The 24,031-nt window shown below is 31.3% G+C and overlaps 1 protein-coding gene, 1 long non-coding RNA gene and 1 pseudogene across 2 annotated transcripts; 1 reads left to right on the top strand and 2 right to left on the bottom strand.

Annotated features, from left to right (window-relative positions):
- Nucleotides 1-580: 580 nt before the first annotated feature.
- Nucleotides 581-2,505, bottom strand: LOC121173908 (uncharacterized). Its single transcript, XR_005889528.1, has 2 exons — nucleotides 1,184-2,505; nucleotides 581-1,096 (listed from the first exon to the last, which is right to left on the bottom strand). It is a non-coding gene; the product is annotated as an uncharacterized lncRNA (long non-coding RNA).
- Nucleotides 2,506-5,181: 2,676 nt separating this feature from the next.
- Nucleotides 5,182-8,330, bottom strand: LOC100782747 (pyruvate decarboxylase 2). The gene is made up of 6 exons (XM_003552219.5): nucleotides 7,484-8,330; nucleotides 6,902-7,065; nucleotides 6,167-6,817; nucleotides 5,953-6,070; nucleotides 5,611-5,799; nucleotides 5,182-5,505 (listed from the first exon to the last, which is right to left on the bottom strand). Exons 1-6 carry the CDS (start codon nucleotides 8,015-8,017, stop codon nucleotides 5,335-5,337), a joined length of 1,827 nt encoding a protein of 608 aa, XP_003552267.1. The 5' UTR covers nucleotides 8,018-8,330; the 3' UTR covers nucleotides 5,182-5,334.
- Nucleotides 8,331-14,996: 6,666 nt separating this feature from the next.
- LOC100797402 (rust resistance kinase Lr10-like) lies at nucleotides 14,997-23,933 on the top strand (annotated as a pseudogene).
- The last annotated feature ends 98 nt before the right edge of the window (nucleotides 23,934-24,031 follow it).

Raw genomic sequence — 24,031 nt, 5'->3', positions numbered from 1 at the left:
TCTGAATAAAATAAGCCTTTGCAGTCTCAATTTTCTTTACGCTCTCTTTCATTCTTTAATACTTTTGTCTGTTGTTATTAACAAAAAACATCAGCTTGAATAGTCCAAATAAGTGGCATTCACTGGAGATATTGGATGCTTCGCTTGGAGTTGGTTAGAGTGGAGGTCAAGGACTTTCAAAGTGAAACTAGAGTTATGCTCTGGTCCTTCTAAATTGCTGAGCATATTGTGAGAAATATTTAATTGCTGGTCAAGTTTCCCAAATCCATGTTGGTATAGATCCTTGAATATGGTTTCTTGAGAGGTCTAAAGTGCTTATTTGGGATTGGTTTCTCAATAAACTAGGGAATTCTATCAAGTTGCAGGAAGCCAATTTCACAATGCTCATCATAGGGAAGTAAGATCGGTGTGCCTCAATAACATTTGTGTCTATTAACAAGTTATTGTATGAAAGATCTAGAATAGTTATATTTGCAAGACTCTTAATAGCATCTAGCTTTAATGTGCCATTGAAATTGTTGGATGACAATTGAAGGACATTAAGTGATCTGAAATGAAAAATAGACTGAGGAATCCAACCTTCAAAATTATTTCCGCTTAAATCAAGTTTCTCTAACATGAAAAAAGAGACATTTGAAAATTCATGCAGCTGACCATGAAAATTGTTGTTGGAAAGATCCAACATAGATAACTTCCTAAGATTACTCATATTCAAAACAAAGGTTTATGTCTATATCAGCCAATGTTGCTACTTGAAAGATCTTGTGTGGAAATATTCCTGTCAACCTGCAAGAACTAAGGTCAAGAGTTTTGAGATTTCGAAAACTTGCAAAGGTTTATGGCACCGGTGATGATAAGTTGTTGTGATCAAGATGAATGACTGAGAGGTTCTCAAGTCAGGTTAGTGAAGAATTAAGGGGTCCTGAGAGATTGCAGTTTGACATGCTCAACTCTTCAAGACTAAGCAATGGTAGCAATGCATTGTACCAATCTTGTCCCCATTTTATGCTTACACCATCCATATACAGTTGTCTAATCCTGCTGAAGTTTTGGACAAAATTTTGTAGCTCTAGGCTCTCAAGTTTCTGCGGTTGTCCTGTTGAATAATAGAAAAAAGAGATATCAATAGTAACCAACCTTGTAAACTGAGAAATCTCCATTGGAATTGTTAAGTGAGGCATACCCCACAAAGACAGCATAGGACAAATTCAGATAAGTTTTAGTTCTTCAGTTTGCTGAATCCTGACAGTATCTCAGAATTGAAATTGTTTCTAGCCATATGCAAAACCTGCAGATTTTGGAGACTAAAAAGAGTACTTGAATTGTCAAGTCCAGCATAGGTTGATTCTCCACTCAGGTCAAGACCAATAACATGTCCCTCATTGTCACTAGTTACACCACTCCACTCACAGCAAGCAATGCTTTGATTCTAGGACACAAGTTTGAGCAGCATAGATTGTTGATCCTCAAGACAAGGGCCAGAAACAACAAAAATAAGGTCAAATAGGCACACAAAGTAGAATATTGTTATTGAAAGTCACCAGAATGTTTGGATTTTCATTGAAAATGATCCCTATTGTCACCTGCAGGACCACCATCCTTGAGTTCAACTTTTGGGAATAGGAATTCTAAATGGTGGTTACTTGCAGAAGTGTGTAGTTTCATTTGCTCAACATTTTTATAAGTGGAACCATCTATGAATTGGGTGGTTAAACCGTGCCAATTTACTGTGCAGTTCAATTATGACACCAGAACACACTTTTTCTCTTTTTGACATCACTGTAAAGTTCAAATGATTATTCTTTTTCCATAAATGATAATATTTTTTTAGCTCTGAATAGTGAGGCTCAAACTAGTGGGAAATGTATTTTCCAGTTCAATTTTTGCAACTGATTAAACACTCTCTTGTTTATACATAAAAAAAAGAAGGTGTAACTAACAACTAATAGAAATATAATAATCATTCAACGTTTTGAGGATAGGAACCCTGTTGTGATAGTTGGAACTCGACACATGTTTTGAAAAATTCACTTGAAATTGGAAGTTGATATTATTTATATGGTTTTTGAAAATGAAAATTTTCAGTCATAAAAATATAGAATAGGCTTGTATTGTTATAAACAGAATTCGCAACGAGTTAGCTAGTTAGCCAACTTGCAGAGCTTCAGCTTGTTTTCATGAATTGAACTTAAACATTCAAAAGCCAGCTCCATATGTCTTGTTTTCAAGAAATGAACTTAAATATTCTCCACTGTCTTTGATAGTAAATCAAACACGTTTTTCTTATAAAATATTCAGAAATAACATTCTCATGTTATATTTCCAGAAATAATATCTCTTAGACTAAAAAAAAATAGCTGTGAATCAAACACCTGTTAGGAAGAGTTGTAATTTACTCTAAAAAATAGTAAATGGTTTATCTCTTATTTTTGTTGTACAAATAATAGTGTACTCTTAAATTAAGAAAACATCACCCCTTCAAGCGTTAGTAAAATCATAACAAAGGATAAAATGTTTCAAGTGTTGGTAAATCATACCAAAAGACATTAAATCTCTTAAGAGAAAGTATAGTATTAAATTATATTTTTTATACACATTATTAAATTATATTAAATAGATATAATTCATGATTATTGCTACAAATATTGTTTTAATATGAAAATTATAAAATAAAAGCTGTTATAATAAATTAGCACTAGAAAAATACTAAATATATACTAACTTTTTCTTTCATATCATTTTTTATCTCTATTTTTATTTTTCATCGTATTATTTGTTACATTTATAATTTTTTTCTTCTTTATCTAGTTTTTCTTTTTGTTCATACGTCCCAAAAATAGAATTGTGTATATCATTACTCTTAATACTTTATAAAACTGTGAAGGATTTTTTTTTCAGACATACTTTTAATAAAAAAAATTCATTTATTTAAAATACATATGTACGAATCTATAATTCTACATAATAGCCAAACTCGCTTTACATATAATAACCCAAAATTATGCAAATTCATAACTAAATCTCATATACCTACCCTCGCACTAAGAATAAAATCTTACTATAGAAAAACTAAATCTTATTATAAATATCATATCTAACTTTTTTTTACCATGTATCATAGTTCAAAAGTTCAATCTAATCCGGTCGATCGAATCAATTCAACCGAAATCCAATAGCATAATCGAACCGGTTTGATTATTAGACCGACCATGTATCTAGCTCGAGATGACCCGGTTAGATGAAGTCGGATTGAAGTAAATCCGACGACACTATCTAATTTTTTAAATTTGTTTCGCGTAAAAGAAAATGTTCCATAATGCTTTAAAAAATTCAGAACTTGTATAATTATATTATTGAATTATTATTTATAGACTTATGTTATCAATTTTAATACTTCAATTATTATTTTAAATTTTAGAATATGATAAATTTTTCTTAATCAAATAATGTTAGTTATATATTTCTATATAATAAATATATCTTAAATTTTTTTAACATATATCATATCAAATAATCCTAATCCACATATTAAATCAGTGACCCATTAACCCATTATCTCATTCAAGTTGCCGACTGAATCGAATTTAGGATCAAAGACTATACCAACCAGGAAGATTCACTGGACATACGATGTGGAGTCCCTCTCACCTATGCTTTTTCAAGAGGCACCTTCACACCTTTCATTGTGCAAGACGACAAAATAAAAAATAATAATTATGTATGCGAATCAAGCGGTGATACAATATACTTGTAAATTGCGTGAATTGTTTTAACTTTAATCCCTATAAAAAAAAAATCCCATGTTCTGCAACTCATGTTCATGAATCATCAATGAGCAAATAATGTAAAATTTGACGAGGAATTTTTGTTGTTTAGCCTGTGTTCGCAGATGTGACTGGCCCTCGTACTGATAATAGCAAAATAAATTAAGCCAGCACCGCTCAATAGATTCACATGTCATTTTCATCCTAAAAATTCAAATCTAGCCATCTCAAAATCTCAATTGAGCGGCACACTTTCCAAACATAACTTATATAAAAAAAAATATTTATTCAAATAAGACAATAAAAAAATATTTATTCTATCAATAAAAACAATTAAGCAAGTCAGAAATCGATTTTCACCAACCTGATTTCTCACTTTTTTTTCAATGAACCGATTTTTAAAGTATTTTTTTTAAAAGTGTTATAAAACCAATTCTTGAAAAATTGATTTCATAATTAGTTTTTTCTTTTAATTTTTTTTCCTTTTTAATTACCTATATTTATGTTTAAATAAAAAATAATTTTATTTTGAGAACACTTTGTATTATTTTTTACATTTTTTAGAACACAATGAGATAAATTATAACAATTTTTTTATAAATATTAAAAACACTTATCCATGTTTTATTCAACACATCTTTTTATATATTTTATATTTCAATTCATATTTCAATTATTAAATTAATCTTTTTAAAATATTTTACTAAAATAAAATAAAATTGATTTAAAATTCATTTAGTTAAAAATAAAAATATTTAGTATTTAATTACTTTTACATTTTTAAAATAAAGATTGAACAACAACTTACCCTCACATACATTTTATGTAGTGTAACTAAATCTTTCTTTTTTTATATATTATCTATTTTTATTTGTTAGTTTAAAAGTTCTTTTAATATAATAATTAATTGAATAATTAATTGATTGAACATGAATAGTATAATCTCATTACAAGTAATAATTTGAATATACTTCGTATTTTGAGTATTTAGATAATAATTAATTTTTTCTTACATTAAAGAAAAAAAACCATATGATAACTTATAAATCATAACAAGAACAATATTTAACTAAATTTAAATACAATATAAATCATATGATAATTCATGCGATATGTTTTAAAAAAATTGAATTTCATTTAAGCATTAATTATTTTTTAAATCCTATTCTAGATAAATTATATTTTTTTATAAATTAATATATGAAAATTAGTAAAATTAAAAAAAAAAGTTCAAATTTTATAAAAAATGTAAGAAAAAAATATAATAAATTAAATTAAAAGGAAAAAAAACAATTATGAAATCGGTTCCTGTTTAACAAAATGTAGCAAACAGAAAAGGATAAAAAGAACGATGCTTTACTTAAGAATAATCGAAATGAACAAAGGTGATAAACAAAGGTGAACAAAAGTGAAAGAATTTACACAAACAAGTGGGGAGTCAGTTTAGCATAAATGTTTCAAGCCATTAACAAAGGTAAATTCCCTACAAGGGCATCATCTCAAATGATTCTCACTTTCATAGAGCTAAAGGGCAACTGCAGCAATTTAGTCATAGGATAAATTCTGAAGATTACTGAGGATTGGGAGGACGGCTATTGGCAGCAGAAACCCTTGAGCCCCATTCAAGCAATTCTTTACTGGTGTCATCCTTATGAACAATCACCTCAATGAAGCATAAGGAGTCTTTCTTGGGTCCTGTGGCTGTGGCAATTGCTTCAACTAGCTCCTCTTCACAGAACACCTGAAATGAAAAGCATGCATGAATCAATACAAGGTATTCAAGTTTCGGCACTCCTCTATGTTTACTTAAAGCAATGAAGTTTGAGGATAATGTCAAGAAACTGACCTTGGCAGTCCAGCATTTCCCTTCACCATTGTGGATTGCATCAATCAACCCAGTGTAATTCCAGTTCTTAATCACATTGTACGGCCCATCATGAATTTCAACCTCGATGGTGTATCCACCATTGTTGATCAGAAAGATGATGGTTTTTTGCCCGCACCGTAACATTGTCGATACATCTTGGGCAGTCACCTGCAAAACATTTTAAAAATAAAAGATTAAAACACCATATTTCAATTCAAGAATTGTATTCGAGTGAAGATTTAGTGAAATTTTGAAATGCTCGAGGAAAAATATATTACTTTCTGATGGAAATCATGCTTTAAGTAGTTATGCAAAACAAACCTGAAAACTTCCATCACCAATGCAGGCAATCACTCGCTTCTCAGGAACGGCTTGAGCATAACCCAGAGTAGCACCAACAGACCATCCAATTGAACCATATTGCATTTGGAACTCATACCTGTTAACAAAAATTTTATTAACACTATAAAGTATAAACACTAAAAAAACAAGATGACAAATAAATACAGCACATCACATTCTATTAGATACTTACCCACATGCCTTTGGCAATTTCAGCTTTTGGCAATTAAACCAGGAGTCCCCTGTCTCAGCAATTACAGCAGTTTCACCAGACAGCATATTTTGTATATGTTGGAACAGAACATTAACCCTCAAAGGCTCTCTGGGTGCAGCCTTCAAAGGATGCCCATCAGGGACAAATATCCTGTGGTAATTTTCATATGCAGTATTGTTGTGCTTGAGGCGCTTTGCGAGTGCCTTGAGGAAATCCTTCATCAGCACACACCCAAAAGCAGGTCCATTCGCGATCACAACCCGATCAGGCTGCACAATGATCGCCTTCTCCTTCTTGAGAAGAAGTGAATACCCCACAGAGCTGTAGTCATTAAAAATTGGACCAGCAAACAAGTATGCATCCGCAGACTCCACAATCTCAGCACAGAAGGCAGTGCTCACAGCACCCCAATAAGTTCCGATAAAATGGGGATGGTGCTCTGGAACCTGCCCTTTAGCCGACGGCATCACAGCAAGCGCATAACCACACGCATCAGCCAGTTCGACAAAGGCATCAGATGCTGTTGCCACCCTCAGTTTAGGACCACCTACCAGCACTGGTTTCACTGCCTTGTTAAGGAATTCCGCCGCTGCCTCCACTGCGGCCTCCAACCCCATCTTATTACTCAATCTACATAGGAAACAAAAATCACAAACATAAGCAACTAATCATCAACATTTCCAATCAAGTAGAAAACAAAAATGAAAAACTGACCTTGGAGACAATGAAAAACGAACAGGGTCACGACTGAAAGTGGGGTGAGGAATCCCAGGCAAGTTACAGCTAATGCTTATATACACAGGTTTGCTTTCTTTCAGCGCAGTTGAGATTGCTGTATCAATCAACTCATGAGCATCTTCCAAGTTATTCACCACAGCCTATCATCAAACAAAACCAATCACCAAAGCCACATTACTACCTTCACCGTAAAATAAACAGATAAAAACTTCACACAACACAAGCACAACCAAAAATAACAAAACTACATAACTTACCTTATTTGAATAAACTTCTCAATAAACGAAAGAAAATAAGAGAACAATGAATGGAGTTATAATCAACTTATGCACCTCAGTTTTTTTATAAAATAAAAAATAAAAAGTAGCAACAAACAACTTCATGACTCATTCACATTAAGAAAAAGGTTTATTGGTTAGGGAAGAGTGAAGGGAAAAGGAAGAGGAACTGATCCTGATATTTTTAACAAAAATAACCAACTAGATGGGGAAAAAAATACAAAGAAAAACGATAGAAAAAAATAAAATAAGAACAGAGTGAGTGAGAGAGAATTGGGACCTGGAAGCAAGTAATGGTCTGAAAGCACCTTAGCTCCTGGCTGAAATCGGGTAACCCGATGGTGTGATGGAGGATCCGACTGGTGCCGTAGTCGTTGGAGTTGGGCCCACCGACGATGCAAATTAGCGGCAAGTTCTCGCTGTACGCTCCGGCGATGGCGTTGAGCACGCTGAGGCCGCCGACGGTGAACGTCACCACGCACGCGCCGACTCCCCTGGCGCGCGCGTAGCCGTCGGCGGCGTACCCGGCGTTGAGCTCGTTGCAGCACCCGACCAGGTGCAGCGCCGGCTCCGCGATGAGGTGGTCCAGCAGCGTCAGGTTGAAGTCCCCGGGAACGGAGAACACGTCGGTGACGCCGATTTCCACCAGCCGGCGGGCCAGGTGGCCGCCCAAGGTGGAGTCACTACAGCCGGCGCCGTTGATCACCGTCGCCGGCAAGCAGGGCTGGATGGCGGCGCTGCTGGTGAGGTTGCATGATACGACGTCGTTGCTGTTGGGCTTGGGCGCGTCTAGTGAACCTATCTTGGTGTCCATCACGAGCTTCACGAGGTTTAGTGAGAACTGGAAGGTTAGAGAGAGTGAAAGTATTTTGAAAAAGAGAATAAATGAGAAGAACTAAGGCTTGTGGAAAAGTGAATGGGTTTTTGGTATTTTAGGACTTGAATGAGAAGAGTGTGGAAATGAATGGGATGTTTATATAGTATGTGGTGGAAAGTTTTGTGTGTGAGAATGGATGGCTTGGGAAAGTGGTAAGTGGTAACAGAAACAAAGTAGCCTGGAAATGGGATTGTATTGTTGGCATATACCAGGGGCGGTTTACTGTTTCCTTTTTGGTGTTGGTGGTTGTGTCCTGACTCGCAAGTAGTAGGTTTCTTCTTTTTATTTTGAGCTTTTTTTTATAAAAAAAAAAAAGTAAAATAGAAAATTTTTCAAAACATTCTTAACACTCTTTTGGAGGATATAGGACAAATTTGATGTGTAAATCAGAGATAATTTAGGTTTTGAATGATTAAATTTAATTTTTGAATGGATAAAAAGTGTCTGGCACTTACTTTCTTTGTACGATTTATAGATAAAATAATTTTTCAACTTTACAATCTAATATCGAATTTATTCTATAGAATATAATTTAATGTTAAATTAATTTTTAAATATTATAGTTAAATATGGTAAAATAATCCTATAAACTTAATAACAACACAAAATTATCATATTTTTTTATATAAAATTAAATCAGAATTTTTATTATTCTATAAATTAAATTGTTGTCGGTTCATAAGTTGAGGGACTAAAATACTTATCTATTCCTCTTTTGAATGTATTTTTTATTAAAGAAAAAGTTATTCATTTTTACATCATCTAATCATAAATATTTAACTTCTTAAAAATTATTTTAAATAAATAGTGATTTATGATTGTAAAACTTTCTAAAGTTGTTTTATAATAACAATTAAGATACTCTTTATTATTGATAAATTTTCTTAAAATTTAGAAGTTTTGATAGATTTAATATTTATTTCATGATTTTTTTCTTTTAATTTTATATTTTTAATGAATATTAATTAATAATAAACTGTATGTTAAGAAAAATGTGTTAAAAATATATATTATTAATTATACTAAAAATAAATAATGAAATTGGTTAGTGTTGTTTGTGTGTTTCCTTTTCTTCACTGTTCTGGAATCTCGGAAATTCAAACTTCAAAGACGAACCTAGTTTTCTGTCTACTATTGAGCGAGCAAGGGGAAAGAAAACTGCAAAATGATTGCAAAGGTTTGTTTGGTCCTAAATATAAACTGGACCACAGAACCAAAAAGCAAAATCGTAAACGGTATTATGGTCATGGTCAATGGCACAGTGGCAGACGCGGAATTTTTAAGTGTGTTAAAATTTTACAAAAACAAATTTGGAATGAAATTGATTTTATACAATTAATTTAAGTTAAAATTATTTTTGAAGAAACATGATTTATATTTCAAAGTTTTTTCTTTTAAGAATAAGTTGATAGTAAAATTCATTATCAATTCCACGAGAAACTTATTGACTTTGTATTGTTTTTCCCTATAATATTAATAATGTAGTTATTATATCAAATTTATCATTGGATATTTGAGTTATATAATTGTTAATTAATCTAGTTGATTATTAATAATATAGAGATAGTCTTAATTTATTTAATTGACCTTACTTTTAAGTAAGTTTTCAAAATAAATTCTCAAGTCAAGATATAGTATTTACTGTCATAAAAAAAAGTCAAGACAGTCTTTAAAATGTTAATGCAAATATATATAAAAATATCAATTATCAAATAAATAAGGTCAAGCTTGTGCTTGAATTTGGAAAGGAAACTAAGTTCAATATTTTATAAAATCTAAATTTAATCCATTTTTGTCCACAGATGAAATAGAGATGAGAATAAATCAAATCATTTCATCTTCGGCTTACAGCTTAGCTTTCATCGATCGCTCACAATGTGATAAGAGAAGCAATTGCTATTTGCTACACGTAACACAAATGAAGATGGGGTACTTATTTTGGTGAAGGCACTAAATTAAGAATAAAGATCATAACACTTATTTTGTTAGTACCAGCAAATTTAATTACAAACGAGTTTTTTCATTTGTATAATCAGAAAAAGTATTTATTGTCCTCTAATGACTTCTTTTTAGGGTGGAAGGTTGGATGAGTTTTATTCAAAAGGTTGAACCTGTACATCAGAAGACAAAATGGACATAGCAACATTTTTCAGAATAAAATCATTATTATAATATATATTTTAAACTAAATATGTTATTCGAGATATTTTAAATTTTGCATGAAATTTAAATCATTAAATAAAATTATGATGTGTAACGTTAAACTTTATTTGTTTGTTTTCGTTTTATGATGTTTAAAATCATGTTTTAAATTCTTAGGTAATCATAAATATTTATTCATATCGAAACATTAATAGAGTTGGGGAAGAATAACCTACCCGAAACTACTATCCAACACAATTATTTTTAACGAATATATAAAATTAGTTGAATTGCTAAATTGAGTAAAATCTTGGTCCTTATATTTAGAATTCAACTTAAAATAATAATGGAAAAATATATGTTTATATTTAATTGTATTAATTGATTCAATATACCCAAAAAAAATCTAATGTTTCAAAATTTAAGTAATTATGATGTAACTCTTGTGAACAAAAACAAAAAAGAAATTAAAGACGGTATAGACAAAGGGTCAGCTAAAAATAAAGATGAAGAAAAAAATATATACTTAAAAATTAAAGGTGTTCATAATTCATTTTTTTTACTCAAGATTATATAACTCAGTTATAACAGACAGAGTTTGTGTGGGATAAAACATAAATTTGACTCCCACAAAAATACATGGTAGAGGACAGATAAAAATTCTTAAATATGAATAATAAACCTTAAATGAAATCAAGTAATTAAGATGGTTGTTAATAAATAAATAAATCCATTGATTTGTGAGGTCAGGAACCAGGGAAGTCGCTGGTAATTGAATTTAACAAAAATCACGCAGGCTTTTGAAGCAAGTTGGAAGTAATGAATTGAAGCCACGTGCATGCGAGTGTGATTTGAATCGTGTTCGTTCGTCGTGACTTTCACGTGGCTCGCGCGGTAAGATTCCAAGTACTAGCAATATTTGCCATGATGGTGGACGGTGACTCGTGAGCATCAATCACTCTCACAGATGTCAACAAGGAGAGGAACTTAAAGTAAAATTTATAGTGTTCCATGTAATATATAATTTTCTTATCGACTTTTTAGTACCATATAATATAGTATTTGCTCAACTGATATTGCGAGAGGGTAGTGTTGTATCCTGTGTTTCTTTCGTTGAATTTGGAATTTAGAATTGACGTATATTTGATTTAATAAGAACTTTGAATAGTCAAGGAGTGTATTTAATTTGTTGATTAAAAATGTGAGTCATTATAAATTTTTTATATAATTTTTTATTCTCACATATAAAAAATTAAGGACTTTAAGGTGATTTCAAGTAAATTAAAGTAATTTAGTCTTTTGTAAGAAAAAATAATTTAGTTTAATAAATAAAAATTGATAAAATATAAGTATTTATTGAATATCTTATATATGTTACTTAGATACATCACTTTATTATATTTAATATGCTTTTATCAGTTTTATGTTTATTTTTTAATATATATGTATTAGTAATTTTTCATAGATTAAAAATCACTTGTGAGTCCATTAAAATTGCAATTCACCTATGTTGCTTTTTTGGTTACCCCTATAAGTAGCTTTAAGTCTTATGTGTTTATGTGGATTCTAATGCGAGTTCGCGACACATATATATTTTGTGTTTTATATAGCTTAACTAATCTCTATAAAACTATTAAATAAGTTCCATAAACTATCTTATATTTTTAATTCTTATTTTATTTTTATTTTAATTCTAACTGAATTTATTTTAATTTTAAAACAATAAAAAACATAACAACATTGTATATTATAAATATACTATATTTTATCATTAGTTTTTATTATTTAGATATTTTATTTCTAATAATTTTTATCATTGTGAAGTCAATATATATATATATATATATATATATATATATATATATATATATATATATATATATATATATATATTAATTTTTAAGAAATATTTTATTCTAAATTATTGGATTCTTCTGACTATAACTTACTAAAATTCTATCATCAGGTTCTGAGTTTTACCCCCAAAATCTTATGTGCTTGACTATTAAATTTACAGTTTTTTCTTTAATTACATTTTAGTCTAATTATATAATTTTTTTTAATAAGTACTTATAAGAAAAGAAAATAAAAAATAAATAAATTTCTCTCATGAGTTAAAATTAATTTATGCATAAATTAAAATTAGCTTTGGGAGGAGTTAAATAACAAAGTTTTCATAAACAAGTTTAAGCATAAGTTAATTTTAATTTATGAAAGAGATTTAATTTATTTGGAGATCTTTGAACTATTTGATAATTTTTAATTACATTGGTGAACTATTTTTTTTCAATTAGATATTTAAATTTGTATTTATTTTTTAATTAAATCTCTAACCTATTATTTTTCAATTGGATCATGGAATTTTATGAAAATTTTCAGATTAGTTGATTCTTGACATTGTATCAAAATATTTATGATCAAGTAATCAAGAGTTTGATCCTTGCTGCTTCCATTCTTCTGATAAAAAAAGTTGAGTTTGAGCATGGAGTAAGTATGTATAGAGTTGTTTAAAATTGAACCAAATTATTCATAAACCACTATGTCAATCCAAAAAAAATGAAACCCACTTAAACAAAACAAAAAAAATCTAATATATATATATATATATATATATATATATATATATATTTACAATTTTGTTCAGTTTTTGGATTGTGTTATAAAACCCAAATCAAACAGTATATTATAATTATATTGATTTTATTTAATGAATGTTTAATATTATGTAGCTAGTATTATTTTAAATGTATAATGGTTATAATATGTGATTTATAGTTTACTTTTTTATAATAAGCTTGTAATATGTGATTTTTTATGATAATTAATAATAAGTATTAAATAATTTATTACATTTTGTTTGCTTTATAACCAAGATGAATATTTTACTATTATATGTTAAAAAAGAATGTACCAATATTGTTTAAAAGTAGTGTTAAATATCAAGTGATGCATAAATTACAGATATGTTACAAGTTACAAAAAGATTGAATAATATTATTTTATAATAATATTAAATAGAAGTGAAAATATTTTTCAACTAAGATATGCTAAACAAGATTTAACAAAAAATGAAAATTCATTTATAAAATAATATAGCATAATACTACTAATTATTTAAGTTTAGTTGATGAATTTGTTAAATTATAACAATAAATTAAACCCACAAAATTTTGTGTTATATTTAAATCGAATCAAATCAAATTCTATATTATTAAGAGAAATGATAGACATGAACCCTAATTTGGGATGAATGTGAGAGGGAAGAGAGACTAGAGAGAGAAACTATTATAATATATAATATGATGAGAAAAATGAAAAGAGGTAAAGAGAAAAAAGTAGTTGTATTTTGATAACTAAAAATTTTAAGGACATTATAACCAGAATTCTTAGGATATTGGTTAAGGAGTTAAAAGAAAAAATTATATCATAAAAGAGTATAAAAAAGATCATAAACAACATAATTTTTTGTTTCTTAATAAAATATTTTTTACTTTAATTTCTTTAATCAATCATCTTAAGAGACTTATTAGCATTTGACAAATTTTAAATATCCAATTAATAATTTTTTCTCTCTCTATATTTGTCTTTCTATCATACTACATCATCAATCATGTATAAATAATTCAATTATTCGAGAGAAAAATAAGATAGAATTAGAAGTAAATTGTACCATTCTGAAATGTATGAATATCATCTTCTAAATTTAGGATGGAGAGCTACGGAGAGAAAGTCATCTTATACTCATTTTTGGTGCTTCTCATGTTCCTTGAAACAGCCTCCAATGTGTCCTTCTTCTTGTGGAGACATCCAGAACACTGCAGTGACTCCAGGTACAATTTATTCTGCCAGAACAACCTCACAGTGTTGTACTTACTTAATTTCAGTCAAATACTATGTGAAGGCAATCGACTACATAAACTACATAATCCGAGTGGTAGACTGTTATGAGCAGAAATTCTGCTCATAAGATCCTAGCGTTCGAGGTCTAGGTAGGTACCTCCAGAAAAGGGGGATTAAAGGAGAGAAACTTTTTGTTTATATTGATTGCTTCCATTAGAATACATTTTTTACTATATATAGGTTTTTCTTCTAACAATTCGCTAATGGTGTTTTGGCATGTTGCCTTGGAGGAAAAGCAAAAATTACAAAAAGTGAAATGCAAATCCTAACAGCATTGTACTGCTCAGCCGACAGGGGAATCCTTGGGTGTGCACTACCTCCTGCCAAGTCAACCATGCTCACTCCACTACTTGCTGACAAAGTCCTTAAGGTAATAAGGCTTGTTAATTTCCCTTTTTGGCCTTTGGCATTCTTCCTTGTTTGGTTCTACCTCATGCTCTGATTTTGCTGCATCATTTGATTCTGCATATTGTTCTGTTGCTGCATAATGTTCTGTGTTTTTCTTCCCATTCATAACATAGACTCAAATATTAAGGAGAATAGTTTCTCATTTCTTCCTCGTTATTCTTTGTCTGCCTTTAACTTCAGCAGCTACAACAAAAATTATGATTCCTATAGGCATGATCAGACCCGGTCCTATTAATCCAACGGTTCATATTGGTTGCAAATCGTGCATAAAAAAACTTACGAGTTGTCAAAGCTTGTAACATATTTGAGCACTGAAAACCCAATAAATTCGTCGAGATTGGCGGGTGCATGAATTATTCGCATTGGCCATGGAAAAATCAGAAGAAGAAAAGGAGGGTTTATATTAGTATCGGAGGCAATTATTTGAGGGATTTGAGGCTGGTTGATGAGTTTCGTGAAGATCGAGATGATATACATGATGTCCTGGCCTGGCGTTTTTAAAGATCAGTTAAGCACTTCCAGCTCGGATATACGAAATAGATTGGAATATGGTGTTGAGCTTTCGTGGCTGGAAGGTTTGTGCAGGACATACGTTTTCCCAACCCTGCAGGTTGAACCTGACAATGTCTGTCCCCGTGTCTCGCAATACGCACATGTAGGAACGTTTGGTAACAACATTTTGTTAATTATAACGTCTGGTATTTTGGCTTAAATCTTAGGGTTTTTTTCTTTCTGGTAGGATCGCGAGGGATTTCACAAGTGTTATCTTTTGAATCAATTATGAGATTAATCTTCAATTCAAACTTTAATCACATTTAAAATTTCTCTCTCTTTCTCAAGAGTGTCTTAGATGTGATTTGGTTGGAGAGAAAAAATTATTATTCAAGAATTTTAAAAAAAATAGTGAGGGTTTAACATCTTCACCATTTTACTTTAATTCAAATATTTTTTTAATTATTTTTTATTTTGCGCAATCAAATCACCCTTTAGGATTTTGTTAACCAATATTCCTAATTAAGATGTTAAAGAATATTCTTTCTTCTTTTATATCTTAAACAATGCCTTAAGATATTAGTTAATATTAGCCTAAATGTTATTGGTGGAATAATATTAATTTGTGGAACTCTCCCTCCCCTCAACTAAGATCTCTCCCACTCAAAGATTCTTTAAGTTGTGCTTTGTTTTTTTTAATGAATAAAAATATATTAATTTGTGGATAAGTTTAAGAGTAAATTATATTTATACTACTTTAGATTGCTTAATTAATAAATAGCTTTCGATAGCTTAATTAATGGTTTTATTATTTTGATCAATAATTAATGGTTTTTCAATTGTCATAATGCAGATTTTATGAAACAGTTTAAGAGGCGAGGAAACTTCCCGTTGATTGTCTATGTATTTGGGTAAAACAACAATTCGCTTAGTATGAATCCTCTCTCCCACACACTTACAAGATCTATTCCATTTGAGTTCCCTAACAATTTTAGATTATACATATATATATATATATATATATATTAGAGTGATTTAATCAATACAAAATTATGACTAAGAACATATATGTGACTAATTGTGTAGATATAATTGGTGATATTATAATTTGATGAGGGACCAAATTATAATTATTAAATTTGGGATAACCAATGACATTTACCAATACAAGAGGTTACAATCCCTATTTGTAGAGAGAAGTAATAGAATGTACAGTTTGAATTTTTTTTTATCCCAGAATAAAAAATTCAGAGAAAAACACAAAGCTCTCTACATTTGAAAGATCATAAAACTAATATTGAACCTCATCAACCTTTCATCATTTCATCATGGCTAATCTAGGTAAGCTTCCGCAATTAGTTTTTCATCATGGTTTTGAGTATGGGAACACAATGGGGTTTCGTTTATCTTTATGCACGAATTTTTCTCTACATTCATGTAGTTAGGATTGATGATTGATTGTTAAAATTAAATTAGGTTGATTGATTGAATTCCTACAGATTCATCCATATATCTAATTAAATTTTATTGACTTGTGTATAAAAGAATTAGTCCTTTTCTAGATATTATTAGGATCTCCCAATCCATTGAATCAAAGACTAATCGTTCTCTTATATGTGAAAACAGTAAAATCTTACATTATTACAACGTCAATATTCATAGGGTTGAAAAATCTTAGAAATGAATATATTAATCTTTTATTTTGTTTTTTTACAAGTTTTTGTATGAATGAATATATATTGATCTTTAAGAATTTAAAGATGTCATGAATACATGAATCTTACTTTATTTCTTAAAGTTCATAAATGCAGATCATGATATTCCTCCTAAAGAATTAATTGTGTCCAGCTAAAATTGAACTAAATAACTTGTAATTGTGATTTTATTTTAAGATTACTTTTGAGAGGAAATTTTAAGATTACCAATGTGTTCTACATTAAATTTATCATTTTTGGATACTTACTCAAAGATTAAAAGGAATCTAATAATTGTGTTGTATGTATATTTTTTATGATCATCAAATGTTAATTATTAGCTTTGTCACAATGTTAGTTGGAGAGATTCTTAGCCACTCTTCTCTCTTCAACCACGAGTCAATTTTATAACTAGTGTATGATGCATTTCAGATTGATTCATATTAACTTAAATATTTTCTTGCAGATTATTTCCGTGGACTTGTGGAAGGTAAGATCCCGTACCTTTTTAAGCTAGCTGTACCACTGCGCTTGCTCATACAATATGTTGGGTTTTGTAGCACATCAGATAAAAAATATTGATGTCAGCTTAAATTTTAAGAGAAATAAATAAAATAGTGAACACATAGAGCTGCAAATGCGCTCTTGATTGCAACCAAAAAATTGGCATTGCAAATATGTTTCTACATCTCACCTTGGCGACACGTGACAGGACTATATGAATTGCGTTATGGCCATGAGTTGCTGTCATCTGATGATGATTTTGCTGGAACAGCACCATATTACCTAGGATTACTCACTGCACGGCATGTTCTCCCATCATACATATTCTTCAGAATTGTGTCTCAAATATCATTTGTTATTGGTATTTTTCATCACCATATTTAGTAGAATACATCTACCAACATACGAAAATATAAGGTACTCTTATTCAGAAATCGTGAATATGACCAGAGTGGGTCAAGGGGGATTCAGATCTGTGAATAAAGGGAAGCTACGCAGCAGGCCTTAAGCTGCTATAAAGATGTTGGAAAAATCCAATACCAATGGCGAAGATTCTATTAGTGAATTCGCAACCATTGGAAGGATACACCATGTGAATGTAGTTAGGCTTATTGGATATTGTGTTGAGGGACTAAAGCGCGCACTTGTTTATGAATTCATGCCCTTTGGCTCTCTTGACAAGTATATATTCCCTAAAGAAGAAAATATCCCCTTAAGTTATGATCAAATATATCAAATATCTCTTGGAGTAGCCCATGGGATTGCCTATTTGCATGAGGGGTGTGACATGCAAATTCTACATTTTGATATCAAGCCCTACAACATTCTTCTTGACGAAAACTTCGTCCCAAAAATTTCAGATTTTGTACTTGCAAAGCTGTATCCTGTAGATGATAGCATCATCCTTTGACTGCTGCAAGAGGCACAATTGGCTACATGGCGCCAGAATTGTTCTATAGGAATATTGGAGTAGTCTCCTTCAAGGCTGAAGTTTACAGCTTTGGAATGTTGTTGATGGAAATGGCGTATAGACAGAAGAATGTGAATTCTCAAGCAGAAAACTCAAGCCAAGTTTTCTTTCCCACATGGATTTATGATCAATTTAATGAAGGAGAAGACATAGAATTGGATGATAGCAAAGAGGAGGAAAACAATATAGTAAAGAAGATGATCATAGTTGCACTTTACTGCATTCAATTAAAACCCTATTACCATCCTTCAATGAAAAAAGTAGTAGAGATGCTAGAAGAGGAACTTGATATCCTAGAAATGCCTCCAAAGCCTTTGTTGTATCCTATGAAACACCGATAGTGACACAAACACTAGACACGACACGGACATGTGAACACCTGTAATGTCCAAAATATAGGACACGAACACGACTATATATATATATATATATATATATATATAATTAAATAAAATAACATAAAATTAAATATGAGCGATATTCATAAAAGATCTAAATTGAAAATCAAGATTTATATATTCATCATCATCTCAAAAGAATTTTTCCTATGATAATGAGTCTCACAAAAAATACTAAGAGACCTCATTATACAATTTGGATGCTTTGTTTCTTTACAAAAAAAATTGGGGGCAACTGTTCGCAACCAATGATCAGTCAATGAAACAATCGAGCTGATTTCAGGGTCAATGGTTATCCTCGGAGGACCTATTGAACTTTAACTCCGATTATATGGTCTGGTATAGGCGAAAAAGGAAGATGTTTGTTGACCCTAAAAATGCAAATACAGTTACACTGGTATTTTTTTTTTTTTTGAATATTTAACTTCCAATTATCTTTGAAACCATCGCCATTAATTTGTTGACCCTAATAATTACATGCTGAAGTTGTAGATACATTACAGTACATGGTGTCTCCACAAGGGAAATACATGGACAGTTGATGATCTCGTGCCTTATGTGAAGAAAATAACCATTTTATCCGAAGAGCAAGAGAGAATCACTAAGCCTATGTCACATGGTCCGGCAACAGAGCATCAATTTACCGCACAAGAGTTTCATATTCTCCACTCTCAAGTGTTGAAACTCAAGGCATAGGTAGACGAAGGGAGGCTGTTGAAGCGGAACCATATTTGTACCCACAGATGGTGGAGCGTGGCCAAGGAATGTATTACACACCACCAACATTTTCTCAGTATCCGACACAGATCGACACAGATGTATCAGTATTCATTCCAAGGTCATCAAAGGGATACTTCTGCAAGCGAACATTCAGTAGGTGATGTTGCGGAAACATATCCCAATTTTTCATGGCCTACTATGACCCCTTGACAACAACATGATGCTCTAATTCCAACACCTAATGTCCCATTAGGTACTCAATGGAATGTACCAGGAGGAATACCTGATATGGATAGGTTATTAGATGTTGATTTACGTCACTAATTTTCTGCTGAGGCTGACCAAGTTGAAGCGGGGGACATCGGGGCAGAAGAAATCCCGATAGACAAGCACGAAGATGGGAACGACCATGAGGCACATCCTTACGTCATCACACGGACATCATAACAAATGATTTTCATGTCTCTATTTAAATATGTTGTTGTATGTTGCTCATTTCAATTTGAGACTTAACCTATCGTTTATTTTATCAAGGCTTACTAATGGATGCAGTTTATGTTGCGCACCAAAATATAATAATAGATAATGTTAAAAACAAACTGAAGAACACAAACCAAAATAAATAATGTTACTAACGATTTCATTGAAGAACATAAACTAAATACATTCAAGAGAACTTCAAGCAATACAAGTCACTTGTCTCAGATATTTGAGGCCACTTGTCTAACATACATAAATCAATTAAATGAACAACTTCCACGTTTAGATTGCATTGGACATCGACGCCTGTTGTGCCCTTCTGTTCCACATCTACTATATTTTTGTCGATGCTCAGATGGTTCGAGCCAATCTATCTTATTCCTTATCCTTGTTAATTTTGACTGACCTTTCACATGAATTATACAGGGATAAGTGTCCATGAGTCATCAGAAGGATGAATTGCCGCTTCATTCCCAAGAGGCCCCCATTGTGCGGAGTAAGCTTTTAAGATGTGCTCATTTGTGTAAACAACATCTATATATTGGAAGTAGTTCATGCTCACGTAACCACAAGCTGCAATAATGTGTGAACATGGATAGTGAAGTGTAGAATACTTTCCGCATTGACAATAATGATCATTCAAGTTAACTGCCCAATTTTGTCTGCCACGTTACGTTATAGGATTGAAGGTCTCCTCTACTTCAAACCTTGTCGAGTGGATATCATAGACGTGTACGATGTGTGAACAAGCTTGTTCTTGATTTTTTTGAAGTTCTTTAACAACCTTAGAACGATAAACTTGTCCTTCATTTAATTGTCTTTGGGCTTGGCGACCACGATCAATAAAGTACTTTTGACACCTACTATATGTTGATTCCAACAACGCTGTTATGGGTATGTTGCGACAATCCTTCAATACCTTATTTACACATTCTGAGAGGTTGGTTGTCATGTGGCCATATCTACGTCCTTCTTTATCATAAGTCATGGTCCATTTCCTTGAAATGCGATCAATCCATGTTGCTATGGCTGGACTCAGTTGACGAAATTTTTCTAAATTTTGATCAAATATATGCTTGCAAGGAGTGTAACATGCGTGAAATTAGTTAGCAACAACAATTTTAAGTGTATATGAAACTTAAATTAACGTGGCCATGATAAATTAAATCTTATCCAATTTCTTCAACATTTCTTTTTGTTTGGCATTGTTGAATTTGCGATTGAAATTGCTTGTTATGTGTCGGACGCAGTAAACATGATAACCGTGGAAAGGTTGTCAACCAAGTGCTTCGTTAGAACCAGCAGACTTTATACTCACGTGACAATAAGATATGAGACAAATACCATTTTTATTTGTCAAGTGATCACGCAAGTGTGCCAAAAACCATGACCACGCTGTTAACGTTTCACCTTCGACCATGGCGAATGCTAGAGGAAGAACACCACCATTTCCATCTTGTGATGTGGTCATTAACAGGGTCCCACGGTATTTCTCGTATAAATGTGTGCTGACAACTTGTATGATTGACTTACAATACTTAAAAGCCTCTTTACATTGACCAAAAGTCCAAAACACTCTATGAAACTGACGGTGTTCGCGACTCACCTTATTTTCAACAATAAAATCGTCATATAGTATTTGAAAATAGGATCCAGGAGAATGATTTTGCATGTGTTTTAGCCACGAGGAAAGTTTCGTATATGACTCTTCCCAATCACCATATTCAATTGCAATCGCTTTTTGTTTTGCCATACATGCTTTTTTGTACGAAACCTTATCGGAAAATTCACTGTTTATCCTTTCTTGAATCAAAGAAACTTTTATTGATGGATCTTCTCTAATCATGCCTGTTAATAAAATAAAATAAAAATTAAATAACAAATAACGCAAAAGTATGATAATATGAACATAAAAAATGTACCTACCACACAACTGACAATTAAATCTAAATCAAGCTTCTCATGATCTTATGTCATACTTATATTTAGACATTTGTGTAGTTCACCCCATTGTGTCACTTCCCATGAATAAGTTTTTTTAGATAAAATTGCCCTCATATAAAAAGGGCAAGAACACTTTGTGCTTTTATTCGGGCAACAAACGATGTATTTGTGCGATTTGGTTTCAACAACCTTAAAACTTTGATGCACCTTCATAACATATTGTTTCAGTGCATTTTTTACCGCATCTTTACTATCAAAATCCATGCCAACATATAATTCTTGCCCAACATTAAAACTCGATAGCATCTCCAAACCGCAAATGTCCTCCTCATCAGGATGACTCCAATGATATTGTTATAATGCAAAGCATCATTCCAAAATGGATTTTGAATTCCTTCTACACCTAATAGTTAAAAAAATAAAATTCAGATCAATATCACAATCGTACTTATTTTCCATTAAATACAATTGTCATAAAATGATAAATGTATTCACCTATTTTTTTATTTAATAAAATATACATTCTGTTGGGTGAACAATTCTTACTGATTGAATCATGTCGGTGACTTCATCATCTGTATCAGATATACCGTCCACACTATCATCTTCATCTAAAGACTCTTCAATGTATGAGTTAGACACAAGATAATCATCATCATCTTCATCATCATGTAAATTGCTTACATTTCTTGGCGATTCCAACTCATTATTAGATAAATTATTTCCACATGATATAACAGAATTTGCATAATGAAACATAGAACCACCAGCAATATCCTTTTCTATGTACAATTCCAAAACTGACATTTGTTCTAGTTGTTGAAAACTTTCAATCATAGTTTCAACATCTTTGTCATCACAAGTTTGCAACGCAACATATTTTCTTGAAACTAAAAATCTGCAACTAATATTGTTTAATTCCAATTTTTTTTCAAAGCATTGAAACTAATTTCACGTTTAATCTAAATCGCTTTTTTACTGCCTTCAAAGATTACACCATCATTTTCTTCATTCCATTGAAATACAACACTGTTATAACTGAATTCATCATATACCCACAAAAACAATATTATAAATAATTAATCATAATAATAATAAATTCAAAATAAAAAAATCTAATAACAAAAAGCCTTTTTACTGAAACTTCATATTAAAACTTTATTCTAACAAAAAATTAATTACTTCAAATAAATATGATGCCAGAAACTTAAAAAACTTGAACGCTTTCAAGGTAGAAATTTTAAAGGCAGAACAAAGCATCAACGAAGTTGCTATTATAAATAATTAATCTTAATAATAATAACTTCAAAATAAAAAAAATCTAATTAAAAAAATACTACACTGAAACTTCATATTAAAACTTTATTCTAACAAAAAATTAATTACTTCAAATAAATATGATGTCAGAAACTTCAAAAATTTGAACGCTATGAAAGTAGAAATTTTAAAGGCGGAACAAAGCATCAACGAAGTTGCTATTATAAATAATTAATTTTAACAATAATAACTTCAAAATAAACAAATCTAATTACAAAAAAATACTAGAAATTTCATATTAAAACTTTATTCCAGACTCAAAATAATTACTTCAGATAAAAATGATGCGAGAGAAATTATTGATTGAGAAACTTTAGAAACACTTGAAGGCTCAGAAATTTTAAAGGCAGAAGAACAAAGCATCAACATGTGAAGCTGCTATTGAAAGGCACTCCACACCTATTTCGCCAATGGTAGTGGCGAAATATGCATGCCACATGGCCCCCAGTTTCACCAGCACTGGTTGTGAAACCAGCATAGTCTACTCTGAACGCTGCTCTCCTGCTCTGAACACCTACGCGTCCTCTGCACCTAAATCGCTAGTCAAAGTGGCGAAAATCACTATGTCAGCTATTTCGCCAGTGACACTGGCGGAACAGTCACATATCCAGTCCCAAGCGTATATGCATGGCGATATACGTGCATGCATGGCTGGGGCTACGTAAAAATAGACACCCTTAGTCATTTGTTTGAAAACAGACCTACTTTGGGAATTAGTTTGTAAAACTAACCCCATTAGGTCAATTTGCCCAAAGAATTATTATGGCATTGGACAGAATTAATGATTTTTAGTTTTTCAATTCCTACACCTAGAAAGGAAGGCATCCCAGACCCCTTTTAGGTATCCTCAAGACCTTCCAAAACATCAACCGAGGGTTATTTAACAATCTAACCTCATTTCAATGAATCTATATACAGCAAAGAATAAACTAGGAAGTTCATGCATTCGCTGGCGAAGGTGACAAAAGGCACGGCGGAATAC

The sequence above is a fragment of the Glycine max genome, chromosome 18 (assembly GCF_000004515.6).
Source record: "Glycine max cultivar Williams 82 chromosome 18, Glycine_max_v4.0, whole genome shotgun sequence".
Taxonomy (NCBI): domain Eukaryota; kingdom Viridiplantae; phylum Streptophyta; class Magnoliopsida; order Fabales; family Fabaceae; genus Glycine; species Glycine max.
Note: the sequence above shows the minus strand (reverse complement) of the source record. Positions and strands in the feature narration are given on the sequence as shown.